The sequence below is a fragment of the Tyto alba genome, unplaced genomic scaffold (assembly GCF_018691265.1).
Source record: "Tyto alba isolate M040663 unplaced genomic scaffold, T.alba_DEE_v4.0 Super-Scaffold_44, whole genome shotgun sequence".
NCBI lineage: Eukaryota > Metazoa > Chordata > Aves > Strigiformes > Tytonidae > Tyto > Tyto alba.
In genome coordinates this window covers 16,688,202-16,711,018 of record NW_024881320.1, presented here as the reverse complement: position 1 = coordinate 16,711,018, position 22,817 = coordinate 16,688,202, and the positions used below count along the sequence as shown (strand labels likewise).

General features: G+C 53.0%; 1 protein-coding gene across 3 annotated transcripts in view; it reads left to right on the top strand.

Annotated features, from left to right (window-relative positions):
- AIFM3 (apoptosis inducing factor mitochondria associated 3) overlaps positions 1–22,817 on the top strand; it is a 50,083-nt gene that overhangs the window by 18,460 nt on the left and 8,806 nt on the right. For all 3 annotated transcript variants that reach the window (XM_042805683.1, XM_042805684.1, XM_042805685.1), the window contains exons 4-18: positions 4,254–4,363; positions 6,436–6,545; positions 7,938–7,982; positions 9,254–9,350; positions 11,444–11,556; positions 14,545–14,631; positions 15,180–15,271; positions 17,143–17,273; positions 18,374–18,489; positions 18,829–18,900; positions 19,226–19,289; positions 20,251–20,327; positions 21,026–21,143; positions 22,105–22,203; positions 22,625–22,700. In XM_042805683.1, the coding sequence (XP_042661617.1) occupies positions 4,254–4,363; positions 6,436–6,545; positions 7,938–7,982; positions 9,254–9,350; positions 11,444–11,556; positions 14,545–14,631; positions 15,180–15,271; positions 17,143–17,273; positions 18,374–18,489; positions 18,829–18,900; positions 19,226–19,289; positions 20,251–20,327; positions 21,026–21,143; positions 22,105–22,203; positions 22,625–22,700 (1,407 nt within the window). The remainder of the gene's footprint in view (positions 1–4,253; positions 4,364–6,435; positions 6,546–7,937; positions 7,983–9,253; positions 9,351–11,443; positions 11,557–14,544; positions 14,632–15,179; positions 15,272–17,142; positions 17,274–18,373; positions 18,490–18,828; positions 18,901–19,225; positions 19,290–20,250; positions 20,328–21,025; positions 21,144–22,104; positions 22,204–22,624; positions 22,701–22,817) is intronic.

Sequence of the window (22,817 nt, the reverse complement as noted above, 5' to 3'; positions counted from 1 at the left end):
TTACCAGAAGGTCTGCTGTTCCCTGCACAGTCTGCCCTGGGACTCTTCTTAGAAAAATGTGACGTTCTGTAGCAGAATTTCTCAACAGACTCTTTTCAGCTTGTGTTAGACAACCCTGACAACTTTTTATAAATTTATAGCCTTCATAGTTTTACAAAGCAATGTGAGTAGTGCATGGGTGGAGCTGATGGGGCAGATCTTGTGCTCCATTGCTTCTGCAGTGCCTTGTTCTTCTAGCCAAGCTCATCTCTTTCCATTTGCTCTTTCACCAAGGATGCAGTTTTCCAAATTTTTTGCTGATAGCAGCAGACTTCAGCTGTGTACAGTTTCACTACTCTGATTTAAAAGTTTTCTGAAGTCTAAAAAGTGTTCATCCCAGTCACCATGCTTTACAGGCTGCTGTTTCTTTTCTGGGGTAGATGTGCCTTATCTGCAGCATGTTCTGTTAGCCTGATGGCCAACATCTTAGTGGGCTCTGTCCTTGCGTGAAAGAAAACAGTTCGAAACAGCTTTTATTCCAGTGAGGGAGTGATGTCAAGTGTGTGGGACACAGCAGGAGCCTGGCAGCTCTGTGCTTTAAATTGAACTGTTGCTTGTGATAATATTCTAGAATAATCAATGTACTATAAGTTACGTCATGCTAAGCTTAAGGGACTTCATGGGCTGTAAAGTCTTCTCATTAGGTAATCTCATCCAGGAATAAACAGTTTTTTTCATTGTGATGGGAATTTACATATTATACCATTCTACAGCGGGTCGCGCCGGACTCGCTTGGGTTAAATCTTCATGTAATGTGATGTGGCTGACTCTGCAAGCTCTGCTGCAGCCCGGGGAAGTGCAGGGGGGGCCCATCAGGACCTAGAGGCAAATGGCCTCCTCTGGTGCGAGGTGAGGGTGAGGAGCCCGTAGAGGTGCACCAGCCTGGGAGGCGAGCACGGTGGCTGCAGGGCTGCTGCGGGGAGGCGACGGGCAACCCGCTGCCTCCCGCGCGGGTGAGCAGCGACGGCAAGGCTGGGGAAGAGGGGCCTGGGGCAGGGCACGGGCAGTGACGGGGCTTGCCTTGGAGCAGGAGAGAAGCGAAGAGATGGGGCCGTCCTGGGAAATACTGGTTGCACAGAGGGGGTCTGAGCACCAGCATGGCTGAACACCAAGTGTTCCCAGAGGCGACTTCTGCTGACTTTGGGTTCGGGGTGTTACTAAATGAGCGTGCTCTGCTTTAGTGCCCCAGGACATTGGCAAATTAGGACTGCGATAGATACATTTACTTGAAAGTGTGCAGTATAGTAGGCAAAAAGATTCAAAGAGCTCTGCTGGTCGTAGAGAAGGTGAGGAGGGAGCTGGCTGCCCCCCTGGAGCACATGCCTGGCTGCAGGCAGCTGTAGCAGAAAGCTCCTCAGCTAAAGCCAGGGCTAGAAACTGGCATCACTCTGGAAACTGGGCTCACGCTTCAACCGTGTGTGCATTCAGTTACTGAAACGTGCTACCAAGTACAGCAGCAGACTTGGCATCACTGGACATTTTAAGTTGAGAATAGCTTTTTTTTCTAGCAGGCTGAGTCTAGCTCAAAAGAGAAGTGCTGAGAAGCTCCCGCGTCTCGTGTAAGCAGCAGGCCAGACCAAAGGAATCCCTTCTCGCTCTGATACACAGAGGGACTTTCCGGGATGCTTCTCTCAAGGAGTGTGCTGGGCAGGGTTGTGCATGGACACAGCAGCAGTTCGGGGCACTGGCACAAGGGTTTGGGCACCTCTGTGTTGTGTTAGTGGAGTCTGCAACACAAGGTACTCTTCCTGCCCACCTTTTCTATCTTTCTGGTACAAAGATGGTCTCAACAGAACTAGTAAAAGATACTGGAGGCTGAACTCTGCTGCTGCTGTACCCAGCCAGCCTCCCAGCAGGCTAACTGGGGGAGGCCAATGAGCTGCAGACAGAAAAAAGGCCCCGGTGCTTCCTCAGCTCTTGAGCTTTGCAGGCCAGAGCTGAGTTTTAGCTGGTGCTTCCCAAGTGGGGAGTGGAGTGGGGCAACAGGACAAATTCCCAGCTGAGTAAATAGCTCAGCGGGGAGCAGTGCAGAGTAAATCATCCTCTCGCTAGCTGTGATGTGAGTGTGGCATCGGGGGCCTCGCAGGTGTCTATGTGCTGCCTTGAAGACACCAGGTCTTGTTTTTGACTCTCTCAGATCACACAGTTCCTTGGGTAAGTTGTAAACTCTTTCACTTATCTTATCTTCCCATGGACTTATGGCTGTCATTTGACTGCAGGTTTTATCTGAAGTACTGCACGACTGAGGAATGCAGTAGGACCTGTACTGCTCTGCTCCCTCTGTGCTGACAGGAGGACCTTCAAGTGCCAAAGTGTCCTCCGTGGGGAGGGAGCAGAGCTGCATCTCTCCAGAGTGGGGCTGCCAATTTACGGGGACAAAACAGCTTCCAGGAGCAGGCATGATGGGCTCTGCTGCTATTTTCACCTGAGGTGGCAAGGAAATTGAGCATTTGCTGTTACTCTAGTGGGACAGTTGATGTGGGTGGAGCAGGCACCTGCATGAAAACTTTTCCAAAGTGGGTTTGAAGGTGTTGCAAGGGTGCTGGTGGACTAAGCCCTCATCTCATCTCCATGGCTGTGAAGCAGGGAGCAGGACAAGTGTCTCTCTAGCCTGGGTGCAAGTGATGGGATAGAGTTGGGAAGAGGAATGAGCATGCCAAGTGAGTCCCATTCTTCCGAGACCCTGGGACCTTCTCGTGCACGAGCAGCATCAGGGATCGCACATGGCCAGTCTTGAGCACACGGGGTTAGCTGTGTGCACAGTGGTGTATTCGGTCCACCAAATGTAACGTGCTGGGCTCGGAGACTCTTGCAAATAAAAGCACATGTTGCAGCTGCATCACAAAACCTGTGCCTGGCCAGCAAGCAGAGTAACAGAGCAGAGCTGGCTGAGTGGCACTGGGCACTGGGGAGGCACCTGGGCAGATGGCTGCTGTGGGCAAATGCACCCACTCTTCAGGGATGCTGCACCCACACTGCAGCTGGTGCAGAGGGATGTATCCCTCAGCACAGCCCTGCTGAGCCGGAGGGCTGCAGATCTCCTCCCAGTCAAGCCAAGGGAGTTAGAAAGGATTTTCTGAAATGCTGCTTTCCAGCACTAACGGCATCATTAATCACTCATTCAGCAGATGGGGGTGCTCAGTAGCTCTTTTTATCTCTGCAGACAAGGTGGATGATCAGCTAAGAGATACTTTTGGCCAGGACAGGGGTGGCTGGGACCCCAGCCTGGCTTGGCTGGGCAAGGACCAGGTGATTGCGAGCAGGTGTGACCCAGAGAGCCTGAAAACTGCAAAGCTTTTTGTGTAAAGGCTTCATACTGTGCTAATCTCGCTTTTGTCCAGGGTACCGCACAAGCAGCTGTGGTCTTTCAAGTAGCACCTGAACCTCTCTGGGTGAGAGGCTGGGGGGTTAAGCTGGCTCCTGTGCCAAGGAAGGCCTGAGTGCCAGCAGCGGCAGGGAGGCAAAGCCCCTCTGAGAGGCAGAGCTGCTGGGGCCAGCAGCCCAGAGCAGGCGGGAGGTCACTGTGTGAGCTTTGCTCTGCGAAAACAACTGAGGGAAACAGCAAGGAGGTCACATGTAGGTGTCTGCTATCCTGAGGGTTTTATCGGGGAAAAAATGACCCGTGTTGTTGACCCTGGGATGTGTCCAGGACCAGAGCACGACCCCCTGAGGCACAGGGAGACAGACCCCAAGGCTGGAGTATGCAAAGGGTCAGAATTGCTTCTCCTGATTTTCAAGTCTCAGAAATGCGTTTGCTTTGAGTGAGTGAACACAAGCCTGGCAGGGACCTGCTGAGCTCCTGAGGCCAGGAAGGGAGGTGATGTTGCAGTAAAACCAGTTTGGTTTCTTGCTCCCACTATGTGCTGAAAAGCTTTATTCTAACCCCCCCCCCCGGACTTGAGTGGAGACCACCAGCCCCTTCCCGAATGGCTGGAGAGGTGGTTTGGGCCACCTCTTGGCCCAGGGACAGAGGAAGAAGCTGCCATTCAGTGGCTCAGCTTGGATGTGCCCCAGGCTGGAAGCAGTAGAACCACCCCAAAGGTGGCTTGGTGACAGTAGTGACCCACACCCGTAAGTCACTTGTAGCTGATGGTGAACCAGTTGAAGGAGGGGGGGGAGCCTGGTGGAACCAGGGCTGGGATGCGGGGCGGTGGGATGGCATCTGCTGCCAGGTGGATGCTCTGCCACGGGTTTTCTGTGCTCCTCCTCCCCAGGATGCGGGAAGTGGACCTGGGCTGCGGGAAGGCTCTGCTCATCAAGGAGAACGGCGAGTTCCACGCCGTGGGACACAAGTGTCCCCACTATGGGGCTCCGCTGGTCAAAGGTCAGTCTGCATCACATCCTAGGAGACTAACCAAGGCCATCAGAGTGTTGGCAAAAGACAGCCTGGAGTTCACATGGCTGTGCTGCCTAGCACGGGGCAGTGCCATGCCGCACACTCAGCATCACCTTGGCATCTTCTCACTGCAGGAAGGCACGGGCAGAAAGCTGGGGGGGCACAAACCTCCTGGGAGCACTTTACTACAGGTCTGGTTTGCTGGTGACCCCAGCTTGCTACTGCTGGTCACAGGGCTGGGGCTTCTTTGGGTGACATTGCAGAACAAAATGGCATGGGAACCATTAAATTCGGATTCCGTTTCATTCTTCAGCTGGTGCTGAACCTCTCTTGGATGGTACAAAACAGCTAGAGCTCACTATCCCCACGCAAAACCTGGTGTTATGGGGCTTTTCATATTGTTCTGTTTATCAGATCCCAGCCAAAGAGGAGTTAAAAGAATGTCTTAGAAGGAAAAAAAAAAAATCACCTTATGATTTTTCAGGCCACTGAGTCTTAAAGAAACCCACAAAACCACAACTCCATGTAAATCAAAATCCTGTTTGTGGGGGAAGGAGGAAGCTCTTTGGGCTGATGGGATCCTTTCAGTAGCAAAAAGAAATGTTGCTGGTGTTACAGATTGAAGTGGGTTGCAGTAAAATGGTTTCCCATCTTGGCACTTAAAAATATGCATTCTGGCATTTCCTCAGCACAGGCTTCAGGCAGGTCCCCACCCGGAGTCTGAGTAATGGCAGCAGGCAGTACTGGCCCGCCTGCGTGCTGGAGGAGAGTGTCACCCAAACTGGGGGGCAAGGGACACTTTGCAGGAGGTGGGATCCTGGGGAGCACAGCAGAGCATCGTGCTGAGTGCCCTCTGGGCATTGCTGGCCCAGCAGCAGTGCTGGGTGCAGGCAGCCCTGCTCTCAGCCCCTCGCCTGGGGCTAGCAGCCTGCCGAGCAGGGCACAAGAGCCCCACGCTGCTCGGGTGGCCAACAGGGGTGAGAGCCTGCCTGCCATGCAGAGACCTGCGGGCACATCCCTGAGACTGGCTGCTCACACAGGGGAGATACCTTGCTGGGGAATGTAGGATTTGCTGCAGAATTGAGCGCAAGGGCTGCGCCTGCAACTCCACGTGTGGTGGGTGGTGAGACGTGGCACTGCTGGTCCTCAGCAAGTGAAGGTCCAAGCTCAGGACCAGTGAGAGGTGGCCAAATCGTAGCTGTTCGCTCTGCCCCGGTGGTGTGACCCAGCTCTTTCAGGCAGGGAAAGCCAAAGTCCAAGGTAGCAGCCTCTGAGCAAACACTTGTGAGGACTGAACTCATGGCTTTGGGCATGCCTCGTGCTTTCCTGGCGGTGTGCAGGCTCCTTGCAGTGTCAAGATCTGCTCTGAGACACGCTTGCTCTAAATGAGTGATGCTCTGCTTGAGGCACTGCTTGCTCTGGGTGCTACTGGGGCTTGCGAAGGTGACTACAAAACCTTGGAGACTGCAGCCTCAGGCCCTGCTGGAGGGTGAGATTATATTCCAAGCAGAGCAGACAGCTTTGGAGCTGTGCTCAGAGGTGCTGGAAGGGCACTGTCAGTGAGGGCATTTTAGATGGGATCCCTCCTACAGGATCCCAGTAGGTGACTGTGTTCACCCTTTATCCCAAATGTCTGGACAAGTCCCATGTGCAAGTTAAGGGAACTCCACATCAGGTAGCCAAGATGCTGTTGACCATCCAGGTCCACAACAGCTGCCATGTGTCCTGAAGGAGAGGTGACACCTCTAGGTAAAGGAGTGTCATGGGGACCTGCTCACGGAGCCTGAACTTTGAAGGTGCTCTGCGTGGAGCAGCGCAGCTCCTGCTGCTGCAGGAGGCTCCGGGCAGCACCCTTCAGCCTTCAGGAGGGCAGCCTCGCCCAGCAGTGATGTTCACGTTGGGAGGAAGCAGAGTCCACCATCACTGGGACAGGAGGAGGGAGACCTGCCTCTGGCACCCCTGCGCTGGCCAGGTCACGGCAGCTGGATCTGCAGGCTGCAGGCAGGGATGGGAGGCAGCCGTGGGGCAGCACCAACTCTGCTCTGCCCTGTTTCCTGCAGGGGTTTTGTCCAAAGGAAGAGTCCGCTGTCCCTGGCATGGAGCTTGCTTCAACATCGGCACAGGTGACATAGAGGACTTTCCTGGCTTGGACAGTTTAGCCAGGTTCCAGGTGAGACCTTCGTTCTTGCAGCAGCAGAGGAAATCACAGAATCACGGCACGGTTTGGGTCGGAAGGGACCTTTAAAGATCACTTAGTCTAGCCACCCTGCTGTGGGCAGGGACATTTTTCTCCAGGTCATGTTGCTCAAAGCCCCGTCCAGCCTGACCTTGAACACTTCCAGGGATGGGGCATCCACACCTTCTCTGGGCAACCTGTGCCAGTGCCTCACCACCCTCATTGTAAAACATTTCTTCTTTGTGTCCAATCTAAATCTACGTTTTTTTCAGTTTAAAACTATTACCCCTCATCCTATCCCCACACCCCCTGATCCAGAGTCCCCCCCCACCTCTCCTGTCCCCCCTTTAAGCCCTGGGAGGCCGCTTGAAGGGCTCCCCAGATCCTTCTCTTCTCCAGGCTGAACCCCCCCAACTCTCTCAGCCCGGCCCCCCAGGGGAGCTGCTCCAGCCCCCCCAGCATCTCCGTGGCCTCCTCTGGCCCCGCTCGAGCAGCTCCGGGTCCTTCTGATGTCAGGGGCCCCCGAGCTGGCCCCAGCACTGCAGGGGGGTCTCCCCAGAGCGGAGCAGAGGGGGAGAATCCCCTCCCTGGCCCTGCTGCCCCCCCTGCTCTGGCTGCAGCCCAGGGCACGGGGGGGTTCTGGGCTGCCAGCGCACGGTGCCAGCTCATGTCCAGCTTTTCATCCACCGGTACCCCCCAGTCCCTCTCCTTGGGGCTGCTCTCAAGCCCTTCATCCCCCAGCCTGTACTGATACCAGGGGTTGCCCCAACCTAGGTGCAGGACTCTGCCCTTGGCTTTGTTGAACTTCATGAGGTTTACATGGGCCCACTTCCTGAGCTTGTTCCTGGTGCCCCTGGGTGGTTTCCCTTCCCTCTAGAGTAGCAACTGCACCACTCACCTTGGTGTCATCTGCAAAATGGCTGTTTGTGTTGGGATAAGCATGTTCTTTGAAGGCATGGAACGCACATTTTCCAAGCACATGCTGGGATGGCCAGTGGAGAGCTGCACCTCACCCAGCTCTCTTTCCTCCCTTCAGCTCCCCTTGCATCCAGCCGTGGGCATCAGACACCTCCGGGGAGCCTGAGGGTGGGGGTGCACTGTCTGGGAGGTGTCTTGAGCAGGCGTAAGGTGGAACTGAGAAACCAGCCGTAAGCCTGAGATAGAAATCAGGTTTTACACTGACCACCAGTGCACAGTTGATATGAGACAGGAAACATCTCACAGCCTTGAGCTGGGGTGAGCCCTGCCATGGCCTGAGCTGCTCTCGTAGGAGACCTTATGAGGTTGCTGCTCTGTTCGTTAGCTGTTGCACAGAGGGAGTAATCACCCTCTTCATGCCGGAGGGACGTGCTGTCCTGCAAACCGCTGCTATTCTGTCACCCTCAGGTGAAGATTGAGAAGGAGAAGGTGTACATCCGAGCAAGCAAGCAGGTGAGGGGCCAGGGGCATCCCAAAATCAAGGCCCGTGCTTTTGCTTTTTGCTCTGTGTGCGTGGGAGTGGGGGGAAATGCTTTTCTTTGGGGTCTCTGTCAGAGGAAGTGATGCCTGAACAGAAAGACGCATGAGCATCCGATGTGGATAAATCAAAGGTCCACCTAGCTAAGTCCTGCCGCAAGCAGCCCAAAGCTCATGTGGAGGGACAAGTGGAGCAGGGCAGAGGTGTTGTCCCCCTCCCACCCTGCCTGTGCTCCCCCAGCCCCTCTGTAGCTGCTGGACACCTGAGCTGGGGTTTCCATGGATTCAGGAGGTCTTACTAGGTGTTTGTCCTGACCTTGTCCTGTGTTTCCTTAAGCTCAAACCAACTTTTAAGTTTAGTTGGCCCATGGAAAGAGGCCTCCTCCACCAGTCTTCTGGCCTTGTATGCCAGGCCTGAATGTGTCATGGGGTTGGCAGATGTCATCTGTGCTCCCTCTTGAGCCCAGACATCAGCTCCTTTTGCTGGAGAGGAACCTAGTGTGCGGGCAAGGAGGGCTTTCATCCCCCAAGATAGGATGCAGAATGAAGCCTGTTCAGGACACTGCCATCTTTCTTTCCATGAAAAGCACGTTTTCCTTCTGATGCACGTTTGCATGTATGTGTGTGTGAATCCAGCGGCCCGGAACCATCTGGACCCTTACGGCACTTGGGTTAGATCCAGAGAGGTCACCTAAAAGGCAGCACTTCTACTCTAGCTGATTCAGGTGGGATGTGATGAGGAGGGTTTCCTCTACCAGAAACAGATTTTGGCCTCTGTTGGCTGGCAACAGGGATCTGAGCAGCAGGGTTACAGTGGTACAGGTGTACTCTGGTAGGTTGGACGAGTCCATCAGCTTCTTTGGATATCAGAGCTCTGCTCAGGTGCAGTATAAAGTTCCTGATAGAACTTCTGCATTTCCATTTAACCCCTTGGTTGCAGAATTGTACAATGACACACCTGGGCTGCTTTTTCTATTATTTTGTTTTTCCCCCAGCTTTGTGTACCTGGATGAATTTGCAGAAGATGGTGGATTTATTTTTCTTTTGTAGGGTGTAGTGCACCGGATGGTGGAAAGGTATTTAGTTGAGCATGAGTTTGGAGTCCTCGTTGGGTACAAGGGCACAGTTGTTCCCTTCCTATCCAAGCTGTTTTATGGCAATAGTGTAGTTGTCCCTATTCCTGCCTGGATACCCAGGTTAAAGCTGAGACAAGATAATGACTTTTCTTCTTGTTGGTGGTGGCATAGGCTCTTCAGACACAGAGGAGGACAAAGATGATGGCGAAGTGCATCTCCCTGAGCAACTATAACCTGAGCAGTACCAACGTGCTGATCATCGGTGCAGGTATTGGGTGCTGGGACTGCCGTCTGTGTCCCCTCCCGGGCAGGTGTGAGGAGAGCAGGGTGTCTGTGTGCCGTGGAACCCCTGTCACCCCTCCTGCGTCCCTCCCTGTGCAAAGGGTCAGACCAGAGGGGCTTCCTGAGCCTTTTTGTCTTACACAGTAATGGTCCAAAGGTGCCCCATGCCTGTGCTCTTTGGAGCTTTGTAGTTCCCTGTCACAGTTCTTTGTAGTGGGTGCCTTGAACCCTCTCCACTCTACATCCTCCCCAGATACATCAGTAACCCCTGATTTCCACAACTGATAAATGTGAAGTCCTCTTACGTGTTCCTGTGATGGGGATACACCTTTTCCCCTTGGAGCCTGCACATCTCTGTCTCATCCCGTTGCAGCTGTCTGCAGCAACAAACCACCTCAAGGTTCTTCTCTGAAGATAAATTCTTCCATCTTCCCAGAAAATATCAAATCCCTGCATGAAATAGCAAAATTGCCAAGCTATCTTTTCTTATCTCTTGCCCCATCTCCATTTGTGTAATGCAATTTTTGTAGAAAGCATGATGGAGTGAATCCCATCTGCTAGGTTTGCCTGTTTCTGGAATAGGTTGGACGCTAGACTGGACCATGTCATGGTGAAATGGAGGGTGGGAAAAGGATGCAAGCTGTCCAGTGTTGAACCCAGGGGTGGGAGGGAACCAGATCCAGGCTGTGGAAATGGGGAACACGCTGCGATCTCCTGCTCCTGCCATCTAAGTTGCAGCTTGCAGCCTGAGCAAAGGGGGAAACCAGCCTGGCTGGCTTTTCCCTCACTGCTGGGTAACATTTTTCCCTTTCTTGGGCCCCTGCCTTTTGTTGACCGAAAGCCAGGGTGTGACACTGCTGCTCCCAAAGGTCAGACGGGCTGTCCTCATGTGCAGCAGGGCTAGACAGTCATCCAAATCCTCAGCAAGGTCATTCCACAGGCCGTTGCTGACGGAACTTTCTCAGGCTTGACCACCTAAATTCACAGGTCTATTAAAGACCAAAGTCTGTTCTGGTGGATGGGAAGAGAGATTTCAAAGCTGGGGTTGTGAGGAAGAAGCATTGGGAAGAGACTTCCTATCCACCCCTGAATTGAGGACCAAGATCCAGCCATGCCCAGCAGAGCTGAGGACAAGTGACCACAGCCCCTTGCTCATGGAAGGGTCATTCTGGCATCAGTGCAGTGTCAACCCTGGCTCAGCATGTGCCAGGCAGCGTGCATGGGATGTCCACCCACCTGCCTCTTCTTCCACTATCCTCCGCCTCCATCAACAGGAGCGTTTTGATAACAGACTAAACCATGGTACTGTCCAGATCCATCTTCTTTCATTGGTTTTGCAGAAACCATGGCCCTTACAACACTCATCACGGAGCAAGGCTTCCTTGATTGAGAAGAGACTCGGGAGTTCTCAACTCGAGCTCTCAAGTCTCACCAGTTTGGCCAGGGAAGGAGGGACATGCCCATCAGCCTGCCTGGATGCGGGGGGACAACACGACCCAAGGCAGTTTTTTGTTTGAGTTAGCCTTTTTTCTGTGTTTAAAAACAAGCAAACAAAACAAAACAAAAAAAATCTCAGAGAAATTGTGTGCAAGATCCTCTACAGTGAAGCACACTACCAACACTTCAGCTGTGAAGAAGGGAGGACTCCCTGCCCTCTGTGCTTGGCTGTAAATTCACCAGGAGCTGAGTGTGCCAAGAGGAAGGTGCAAGACCCTTTCCCAACTAGGGGAGTGCAAGGGTCCGAGTAAGTGGCCACCCGTGCCCCTGAGCTCGTGGGGGGTGTGTATGTGTTGGCAGCACTCCTCAGGTGTGCTCTTTGGGGGTTTGTCTGAGTTGAGGGACAGACAAGTCCTGCAGAGGATTGCTGTCGCGCTCCTCAGAGTCCCTGCTCCTGCCTGGTGCGTCCCCCCCGACCGGCTTCCCGTGCAAGCTGTCTGACTTGGGAAGGGCCACGAAGTAAGGCCAGGGCTAGTGGAGATGGTGATTTTGGAGTCAGCCCCAGTGGAGTTTAGGAACAAAGGGTTCAGACCTTCCAGTGCCCCATACGCATGGCTGCCGCCGGCCTTCCTTCTCCCTTAGGGGCAGCTGGACTGGTCTGTGCAGAGACCTTGCGCCAGGAGGGTTTCTCGGACAGGATTGTGATGTGCACGATGGACAGACACTTGCCCTACGACAGACCAAAGCTCAGCAAGGTTTGTATCACTTTGGGTATGTCACATTCCTCCCCAGTTTTAAAATTTGCCCTAGGAAATTTCCCCATTGTTACTACTCATTGCAGCAGCATGTTTATTCTTTCTTATTTGTCCCGTCTCTCTTTTCCCTTGAATTTTCTTTTCTGTTGGTGACTGAAACATGAAACACAAAAGAGGAGTTGTTCAAACTCTGAACTAAGAGCATGCCAGCACAGGAACAAGGGCATTCTTTACAGGTCTAGCAATAGCTGTCTTGGCCAGCTCATACCTGGACAGATCTTCTTATTATGTTTCCAGATCAAAATCTTTAGGGCAATGGAACGGGGCATGTAAAAAAATTGTCGTGTCTACCAAGTTTTTTATTAATGCATGGTTCTTACTGCCCAGTGATGCTCCATGCCGTAATTAGTATGATTATCAGTCATCATCACAACTTGGTAACTTGATGGCAGTGCAAAGATCACTTTTTCTGGCATACATTCCATTTTGCATTCCAATTTGTGGACACAGGACAATCTTCTAATCACATTTTTTATTACTGATTCCTGAGCCTTACTTGATACCAGACAGCAACTCCGGTTGGACAGTAGAATTTGATCTTGAAGCTTGGAGATAACACAAGAACAGGGGGTACATGTATTCCCCTTTATGTCGGGGATGCTTATCTATGGGGGCTGGTACTCTACAATCACAGCATCTAACTCGGCTTCCAGCCCCAAGGCAAACGGATTTTCAAAGGAAGGCAAATATACATGTGGCTTTTTGAGACCGTTCAAGCCATTTCTGTGCTTGGACGAGACCTGTTTGAGATGAGGAGCAGCTGGCTGAAACCTGCATCCAGGACTCACAGAAGTTGTGCTGGGGAGCTCAGAGAATCTCACAGTCCCTGTCCCAGTCAGGCAGCTCTCCAAAACACTTATCCCCACCCTGTGAGTCTTAAACTGCCTTATCTACTCTCTGTTAAATAGTAAGGACACCTCACATGCCAGAGATGTTATGCATGGTTTGTTAAACTCTCCACTAAACACCTTTGACTGCAGTTTTTTTTGGTGCACAAAGCCCCTGGAAGAGAAGGCAGAATTTTGGGGAACAGGTTAGAACAAGGGATTTTTCTTAGTGGGATTAACCCTGGAAAGAGTCATTAGAGGAGGAGCATGTAAAGCTGTAAGCAGCAGATTTCTTGCCTCCTGAAATTGCAGCGTTGCCCTTCCTCTGCCTTGCTGAGCACCTGTTATCAATAGGTCCTGCCGGACAGTTTCTCTTGGTCCCCTTTGGACCATGACCTGCTCCCTGGTGTGCTGCAACACCCCTGTTACAGTCCCCGGAGCACTGAGCAGCAGCAAAACCTGTGCTGATTGTGCACTGTTCTGCTGCCGCCCTCCCTGCACAGCGACGTGGGGCCGCTGCTCCCGAGCCGTGGGCTCAGACATCCCTCTCTGTAAACACGGGGCGTTTAAAGAATTTTGCAGTAAAACCTGTATGACCCTGCACCTGCCTCAAGTCCTAAGATAAGGCTCTCTTCTGAGCACGGTGTTACCTGAAGCCACGGGGTAAGGGAATGTCCTGCAGGGCTCATCCCAGCCGCTTCCAGGGAGAAGGACCTCGCACGCCCATTCCCGGGGGCAGATGGTGAAGCCCTTGACTCCGGCATCCCCCGTCCCTCTTGGGTCAAGCATCCCCCGTCCCCCTTGGGTCAAGCATCCCCCGTCCCTCTTGGGTCAAGCATCCCCCGTCCCTCTTGGGTCAAGCATCCCCCGTCCCCCTTGGGTCAAGCATCCCCCATCCCTCTTGGGTCAAGCATCCCCCGTCCCCCTTGGGTCAAGCATCCCCTGTCCCTCTTGGGTCAAGCATCCCCCGTCCCTCTTGGGTCAAGCATCCCCCGTCCCTCTTGGGTCAAGCATCCCCCGTCCCTCTTGGGTCAAGCATCCCCCGTCCCTCTTGGGTCAAGCATCCCCCGTCCCTCTTGGGTCAAGCATCCCCCGTCCCCCTTGGGTCAAGCATCCCCCGTCCCTCTTGGGTCAAGCATCCCCCGTCCCCCTTGGGTCAAGCATCCCCTGTCCCTCTTGGGTCAAGCATCCCCCGTCCCTCTTGGGTCAAGCATCCCCCGTCCCTCTTGGGTCAAGCCCCAACGCCATGCCTGTGTGGATGCACGGGTAGATGCTGCTGCTGCTCAGCACCGTGTGATCCGTTGCAGGGCTTGACAGTGCCGTGGCCGTGGCCGTGCCCGTCCCTCCTGCGCTGCCGGCAGGGAGCGATGGGCTGGAGCACGGGGCAGCCTGCACGCAGGTCGCCTGGGGCTCGGCATGTCCTTGGCCTGCGTCTGAGCTCGTGTCCGCGTAGGTAGGAGGACAGATGAACTCGGGCTCGAATGTGAGCTCAACCCTGTGTTTAAAGATGACGGAGGTCTCACCCAAGTGGCCAGGGAAGGCTAGGAAGAGCAAGAACCTTTATCTTACAGCAAAAGACGAGCAGATATGGGCCACGTGCCCCTGCTTCAGCTTTTGAGGGAACTTGTGCTGTGTAACTTGGGTGCTTTTGAAAGTGTTGCCCTTGCTGTGTTAATGCCGATTGTTCTCATCGCTCTGTTAGCTTCCGTTTCCCACAGCAACTGATTGCTTTCCAAATAACGGGGCTTTTCCTTTGCTCCTGTGGGCCTGTGTGTGTTATGAGAAGCTGCAGTTAGAGCTGCTTTTCAGGCACTCGGGAGCACTTGTTGTGGTCCTGCCTAGGCTGGGCAGTGCCACCCCCACACCGAGTGGGCAGAGGAGGAACCAGCGCCCAGTCCAGCATCTTGTGATGACTTTTACTTGAGCAGGCTTTGATTCCAGCCCCAGTAGAGCAACTCTTAACCCACGCCACAAGGACTGGCTTCAGACTACCACTGACTTGAGTTGGTAACAGGCATTTCTCCACTTGTCTGTCCAACCCACAGCGGTTGACAGAAAAATGGCTTTTTTTTTTTTTTTTTTTTTTTTTTTTTTTTGGCAGTCAATGGATTCCCACCTGGAACAGATCACCCTGCGCCCCAAGGAGTTCTTCTGCACCTACGACATCGAAGTCCTGACTGAAATGCAGGTAAGGAGAGTCCTGTGTGTACCTGCAGGCCATCTTCAGCAAGTTCTGGTAGGCAAAGGCTGTGTTTAGGAAATGCAGCAGCTGTCTCTGTTCTTGGCTCACTGGATGCCGTTGCAGAAATGTCTCCTGCAGCCCCTCTCCCCATTTTATGCCCCAGAGCGCAGGTTGCCTGTGGTTGTTCAAAACCACAGTTAATGCAATTCCTCCCCTGGCAGGAAGGACAAACTCAGTTGTGACCATCATTTCTTACCTGCCGTTTGCGAGTGTCCTCACGTGGATCTGGGGTGACCAACTGGCCTCTGATCAGGATAACCAGCCTGCTAGCAGTGCAGACAGTGATGGTTTAAACATTTATCCCCATTATTTTATTTATTCTGGGAGATCTTCAAGGATCTGTGAAAAGGCAACTAGGAATATTTAAGGTCTGGGTTGGCTAAGCTGTGGGCAGGAGCACAGGAGACGAAAACCTAACAGACGAGTTGGTTGGGCTGGGAGCTCAGTGAGCATCTGGGATTTCTTCTCTTAATGTTATTTAGGAATGATTTCAGGTTGCGGCTGTGGATATCAAGAACAAGACAGCGGTGTTCAAGGATGGATTTAAGATGGAATACAACAAGCTGCTGATAGCGACTGGAAACACGTAAGCTATAAGTATTTTACAGATCAAGAGAAACCCTTTTATCTGAGAATGTGAGGAGCTTGTGCCTAGGGATAAGGGGTCAAATATAGCGGTTGAATTTGGACACTGAATTTGTTTGCAAGAGTGTTCGCAGAAAAGGCAAGGAACACCTATAGAATACGTCTCTATATATCTATATTTATGTCTATATCTATATCATATCTATCTATATCTCTGCCTCTACAAAGTTGTGCTGGGTATGGCTGCTCAGCCAAAGCTGAAAAGCTTGTGTCACCCCAGAGTCACGCAGAGAGCAGGTAACCACCAGCCGTGGGGGCTGGCAGAATGGCTGAGGGATTTGATACCTGGGGTCAGTGTCAAAGGCCAAAGGGTATTAACAAAAAGTACCCACTGAAGCAGTCAGGGTGTGCGTGTTGCTTGCTGTTAAAGAAACTGATGGAAAATGGAGATTTAAAAAGGCCGAGGAATTTGCTGGCAGCACCCTAACGCTGTGCTGTTCCATGTGGGCTGGCTCAAGAGTATGTGGGAGAAACTCAGGATATTCCCCCTGCGTTCATCGTCTTTCAATATTAAAATTAATGCCCAGGAACTTGAACATATTTTCTTTAGCAAAAGCCTCCAAAATGGAAGTACCCTGAATTTTTGTTAGAGGCAATTTTTACCACGTTGCTCTTCTTTTCACCCTTCAGTAATACTCAACCCTGACAATCAGGTAATTCATCTATCTGAATTTTCATCTTTTGTTTCCTGCCAACCTTTAAGATTTTTCTCAACAATGAAAGCTTAATGTTTCTCTATTGCAGCTTTAATGAGGTGTTGCTGTTGCCCCAGCCTAGCAGGTCCCTTTGTGAGGCTTGCCCCCAAGAGGGCAGTTTTCAAGACTGAAACCTGCTCCAGGAAAGGCAGTAGTGATGTGCCTGTCCTGCTCCGCACAGCTGCGTTGTCCCTAGCGCCCTGGAAGTAGCGGGTCAGTTTGTTTCCAATAGGGAATTTGTCAAAATTGGCACTTTAAAATGAAAATGAGGCATCCCGGCGGCCTTTCCTTGAGCTCCTAACACAAAGGCACAAAATGAAATAGGAGAAATGCAGCTCCTGCCAAATTTATTGTCTGGGGAAGGGATGCTGCTGAACAGCTGGAGCAGGGACTCGGTGTGCCACCGGTAACAGCCACAGCCCCACCAAGTGCTAACGGCTGGTGCTGGGGTGGGCAGTGCTGCAGCCCAAACGCCGTCAGCACCAGCCACCTAATTAGGTTCAAAAGGGGATTGAGCCTTCGGCAATCATTTCAGAATCCTTATGCACAAGCTCCAGATAAATGTCTTTAAGGTACCTAAATTTTTCAGGACGGTCTGTCCCATTTCCAGATGTGAGTCGGGTATGCATGGGACAGATATTTAAAAATATATAGGCTCCAGTGTGTGCATGGGGGGGACGAGATTAAACTGCTACAGCATCAGCAGCGTGCCCCTGGGAACGGACAGTGGAACCTGCATCTGCAGAGGCTTATGAAACCTTTCAGTACCTGGCTCCAAAGTGTCTGCTGGAGGACCGGGTGAGTTTTCTGGGTCCCATTAAGCTTCGGAAAATTTTGCGCCGTGCCCGAGCTCGCAGAGCAGCGCCCGCCCTGCGCTGTGCTGCGCTGCCCGGGAAGGGAGCTCGCCCCAGCCCCGTGGGAGCAGCCCCTGCCACGCCGGCGTTCGCCGGGGCGCTCCGGCCGCTCTCCATCCCCATTCGGGTTTTTCCGCGTTATGCCTCCAGCCCAGAGACAGGTGGAAAAAAAAGGAAAGGCTGGGATGCTGCTGGAAAGTGGGTCTGCAGTTCCACTTGCCACCGCAGGGTTAAGAAAAGCACCTTCGATGTGTGTTTTTCAGACCTAAAGCTCTCAGCTGCAAAGGCAAGGAGGTGGAAAATGTTTTCAACATCCGGACACCTGAAGATGCCAACCGTGTCGTGAAACTGGCCACAAGCAAGAATGTGGTTATCGTGGGAGCGTCCTTCCTGGGTGAGCGCTCGCTCTGCGCCCCGGCCGTCCACGTCTTCCTGCAGATGGTCCCAGTGACTCCCCCAGTTTGTCACTGCCCAGTTAGAGGTAACCCCCCCTCAAACTGGACCTCGGGATAGTCCAACCTCCAGCTCCGAGTGGGTGGTAAGGATAGCTCCCTGCTGAAGAAACTGATTTTACTGAAGAGGCTGGGCTGTTCAGCTTACACAGACTTAGATATTGCCGTCCCAGTCTGGAAAGCATACCGGGCAAGTCCAGTACTGATGCTTGGACGATTGCAAATCTGGTGTGTCTAAATTTGGCCCCAGTTAGGAGGGTCTTGTTGGTAGGTGGAAGCCTGAGGGTTTATTTCTCTCTTACTTTTTAGCAGGGTGGCGAATTTTTAAAATACACAGGAAAAATTTTATGGTTCTTTTTGCTTGATACGGTTCTAACAAAATTATTGTGGTTTCTGCAAGCCTTAAGCATAAATGGCTATTAGTGAAGGAATTGGTTATAAAATGTTTGGTATTTGTTTATCTTCTTCCTTAAGAAAATTTCCTGTTTTAGTGGTTCAATCAGTCTCACCTACAGAAAAGCATGTGTGTGTGTGGAGGAGTAATTGCAAACTGCAGGTCATCAAAAAGCTCCGTTTCCAAAAAAAAACCCCATAGTTAGAAAATGTCTTGGTGAAGGTTCCCATGCTATTTCCAGCACCAAAATTCTCCTGTTCTGGTTGGAGAAAACAGACGGTCACAAGGGCTGTTTTCAGCCTGCAGCTCATCACCTCTGCTGAGACAGTCCCAACCCTAAGAGGAAGGTTTCCCTCATCTGAGGGCCATTTCCCCAAGTGCTGTGGCTTCCCGGGGCTCTTGGGGACTTCGTGACGGCCGGTTCCTCCCTTCAGTCTTCGAAACCTGTATCTAAGAACAAAGTACCGTAAATCATAAATCTCTCCTGAAATAGTGTGGCCCCTTGTGGCCGCCTGGTCTGGTGACATCCCAAACCTCCCAGTAGAGCAGCTCCAACCTCCCGGGCCAGGAGAGGACAAGGCTGCTCCTCCGCTGTGGCCAGCTCCAGGGGGGTTCCCATGGCCGCTCAGACCTGCTTCTGTTTCCCAGGGATGGAGGTGGCCGGCTACCTCGCGGAGAGGGCCCACTCCGTGTCCCTGGTGGAGCTGGAGGAAGTCCCCTTCAAGAAGTTCCTTGGGGAGAGGGTTGGCCGTGCTGTCATGAAGGTGACCTCGTTTTCCCATCCATGGGTTGGTTTTAGTGACCGCGCGGGTTCTGCTTGATTCACTTATTGCCCTGATTTGTTATTTGGTGTTTATTGATTAAGCTGTGGTGGTAGCAGTCGCTAGAAAGAAAGAACGGGCTGTTCCCTCTCATGGTCCACATGCTGTAGAGCACCTTCTTCTGGACACACGTTGGGGATGGAGGTGGTGCCGACTCCCTTCGCAGCATGGGTCGGGGCGAGCCCGGGGGGTGGGCAGGGCAGTGGGGGGCACGGGGACACCAGGAGCAGGGCTGGTTCAGGATCCTGATGTCTCCTGCTCTGTCCCGTGTCCCCCCTCCAGATGTTTGAGAGCAACAGGGTGAAGTTCTACATGCAGACAGAGGTGTCAGAGCTGCGGGAGCAGGAGGGCAAGGTAGGCTGTGGGCAAGGGCTCCCCGGGACACCGCCGTGGCATCGCCCCCCACGCTGCCCTTCCCTTCGCCGCTGGGGCTTTGCCCTCTGTTCTTTCCTGGCCCCTGAAATTTGTATTCCTGGATTTAGCTCCCGGGAGCAAACATACTCCAGCGTGGCGTGTGGGCTGGTTGCATTGCTCCCACCCCTTCCCTGCTGCTTGTATAAGGAATTATGGTCAATTTGGATGTCAAAAATGAAGCGAGCTGCCAGCTTGGCTTACTGCTGCTCCGGTGTGGGAGCGTTGTCCCTCAAATAACCGTGCTGCCCCACTGTGTCTAACGCAGCTGAAGGAGGTGGTGCTGAAGAGCGGGAAGGTCCTGCGTGCCGACGTGTGTGTCGTCGGTGTCGGTAAGGGGCCGGCGCTGGGGGGGCGGGGGGCTGGCCGTGCTTTGCTCGGCGCAGGAGAAGCAGGAGGGGACGTGGCAGTGACGGGTCCCCAGGGCCAGGTAGCTGAGGGTGCTGGTGGTGATGTGCCAGCCCCGCTCAGCTGCCACACGGGAGTCTGCGCAGCAAAGCTGAAAAAGGCCTTTTTAGAGCCTCCACCCCAAAACGCAACTGAAAATATATTTGGAAAAGAGTAATGATCTTGTTTTTTCCAGGAAAAAAAAACCCTTCCAACCAATTTCATCTTCTCGATTTGTTTTTTTTAAAAGCCTCCCCAAACTGAATTTTTTCCTCTCTTTTTTTTTTTTTTTTCTTTTCATTGCTGCCACTACCATAGAAGAGTATATTTTTATCCTTTATACTTGGAGGAAATAAAAATCCGTTTCTCATGCTGTAATTTTTCTAAATGTTACGGACAGGAAGGACCACAGAATTCGTTTAATTCTGCTTTTGTTGTTTTATTGACTGCTCTGATTTGTGAAGGCTAGAGGAAAAAAAAAAATACCAAGAAAGGAAAACGAAAGCCAAAGAAAATGTACAGCTTGTGGCGGGGTGGTAGAGGAGCCCTGTCTGGAAACCTGAGGGCTCCCTTTTAAATATATGTTTTTCAAAATATCTATAAAAGAGAAGTGGATCGAAAATTATCTTCAGGCATTATAAAAAGATGGTGGGCAGAATACAGCGACGCACTGGTGGCGTGGGGAGTGGTACGGACCCTGGGGGTGCGGAGTGTGATGCAGTGGGAGTAGTGGGGGTTCTGCAGGGTGCCTGGCCCTGCTCCCCACCCCCGGGGCAGCCCGCTGCCTCTCCCTTGGGGCAGATGGGTTGCGTGGGAAGGGGTTAGATCTCCTGGCCTCGGGGTCAGCCCCCTGGGGCTGCGGGGATGGCTGGCTACAGCACTGCCAGCCCTTGCCTTCTGCTGCAGGCGCAGTCCCAGCGACAGGCTTTCTCAAGCAGAGTGGCATCAACATCGACTCCAAAGGCTTCATCGTGGTCAACAAGGTGAGCGCGGGGGGCAGCCCCTGCCAGGGGGGGAGAGCTTCCCTGGGGCTCCAAACTGCTGTCGCAGGGGCATTTCATCCGCTGAGATCCTGGGAGCAACACGCTGGAGCTCCTGGGACCCCCCTGCAAGGGAGGGGTTTGCAAATCCCAGTCCTGGATGCTGTGGCTTGGGCCCGGCTCTGAGCTGCCCTGGAATGGTGTGGATGTTTTTGGGGGGGAAAGAAATGGAGAAAGATCCACCTTTTCGAGGATCATAAAGGATCTCACCTCTCCCCCCCACCATCAGTGACTCCGATGGGAGTGGTGGTAGTGCTGGTGGGTGTCACGAGCGAGAAGCACGTCGGGTGGGCTGGGGATCATTGCTGCCCACCCCTGCACTTATTGCTCATGTGTGCAATAAGCCAGGCTCTATTTGCAAACACTGACAGATCCCTGTCTTGTAAGAAGGGCTCCAGGACACCCGTCCGTGTCTCTCTTCACCAAGTAACCCACTGGCAGAGGGACTCTGCACGGTCGCTGCCTGCGTGGTCTGCTTTGAAAGCGAAGAACGCTAAATCAAATCCCAGCTGGGGGTCCCAGAGCTGAGCAGAGGTTGTCCATGTGTTCCTGGGGACTGTGACAGCTCTAGAGCCGTTCCCTGTTTCTGTTCACGTAGGGTGCAAACTCCACCAACGCGCACTTCTGCTTCCCTCCTGCAGATGATGCAAACCAATATCCCCGGGGTCTTTGCAGCTGGTGATGCTGTCATGTTCCCGCTGGCCTTGAGGAATAATAAGAAGGTGAACGTCCCTCACTGGCAGATGGCTCATATGCATGGTAGGTGCTTTTCAGTCCCTTCACTTTGCAACAGCAAATCGCTTACAGAAAAGAGCCCTTTCCAGATCCTCAGGAAATTTCCAAGCCCTCTAGTGAGAGAATGAGACAACTGCCAACGAGGAAACTGGGGAGTTGTATTAAACATTTTAAAGCATGTATATTTTATTCTGTCTGATGTACCTTTGTTCGTCAGCCTTCTTGACGTACGTTCCTAACGATGCCTCGTTACAAACACAGAGGGACAGGCTTTCCCATGTGCCACGTGCTCCCTGGCATCTGCAGTTGCTGCAGGAGCCTGAGCCTCTCCTTGCCCCGGGACATTTTAGCTCGAGCTCACATCCCCAGCCGGGCTGCCCACGCTGCCAGGCTGGCCCAGGAGCATGTCGCAGTGCTTTCTCCCCTTCACACCAGCAAGCCTGGAAGACCTGGTGTGATCAGCTGCCCTAGGGCTTCCCAAGGCCACAACCCTGTGAGGAGGTTGATCTCTGGGTGGGTGCCCTGGGTGAGAGGTTTTGAAACTATACCTCCAAAGTTAGCCCTTGGACGCAGCCCCCTTTAATGCTCATCCAGACGTGCCTCTGTGGCAGCGACTGTACCCAAAGTGTCTCCATGCCCTCGGGGGGGTTTATCCATCCCACTCCCGTCCGCAGTGGGAGCTCCGAAAGCTCTCAGCCCTGTCCCTGTTGGAGAAGTTGGGTTGCAACAGGCTCATGAGCATGTCTCTCGTGACAGTGGAGGTGACGTGCTGGCAGAGCTGCCGTGCTGGGGGGGAGTCTGAGCCCAGCCTCGGGTGACGCGATGCATTTCCTTGTGGGTGCTTGTTGCTGCATGGGCTGAAGCTCTTGGTTTCCCTCTACTCTGGGACTAGAGATGTTGACGCTGTGCTGCAACCTGAGGGCAGACCACAACGCTCGCCCCAGCATGGAGCTCCCTCACTTATTCTGCTGCTTCTCTCTTCCAGGCCGTATAGCTGCGCTGAACATGCTGGCTCATGGCATGGAGATCAGCACGGTCCCATATTTGTGGACTGCTGTGTTCGGGAAGAGCATCCGATATGCGGGTAAGGGGCTCCCCAAGGTTGCTGTAGAGTTTATGCTGGTGGAGATGTCCTGGGATAGAGAAGCCGCAGCCATCTCCCTTGCTGTGGACCCTCCAGGCCAACCTCTGCCTCGAGCGTGCTTCCCGGGCTCCTGAGGCTTTTAGCATCTCTTCCAAAACCAGTCTGATCACGGCTGTGGGGTCCAGGGCCAGAGGGATGGCTGTGGGCACGAGGGATGGCCCAGCATGAACAGAGACAGTCTCCCTGAACTTGCACTTCTCTGAACAAGGAGGAGTGCTTTTTGGTACCCTCCTCTTCTGGTGCTGGTCTCTTGGTGACTGCAGGATGCTCTTCGCGTAGCTCTGGATTGAAACACTGTCTCAGAGGCTAGAGATAGATCCAGGGGAATTGTTGCTGAATCCACTGCTTCTCTACCTTCCAGGCCACGGGGAAGGATTTGATGACGTTGTCATTCAGGGAGATTTAGATGAGCTGAAGTTTGTGGCATTCTATACCAAGTAAGTGTTTCTCTCCTTCACGTTCCTGTGCAGGCATTCACCTAAGCTGGTTCTTCTAGGCTGGAAAATATTTTTGCCAGAGCTTCTGTCAGTTGGTTTTTGTTCCTCTCTGGACAC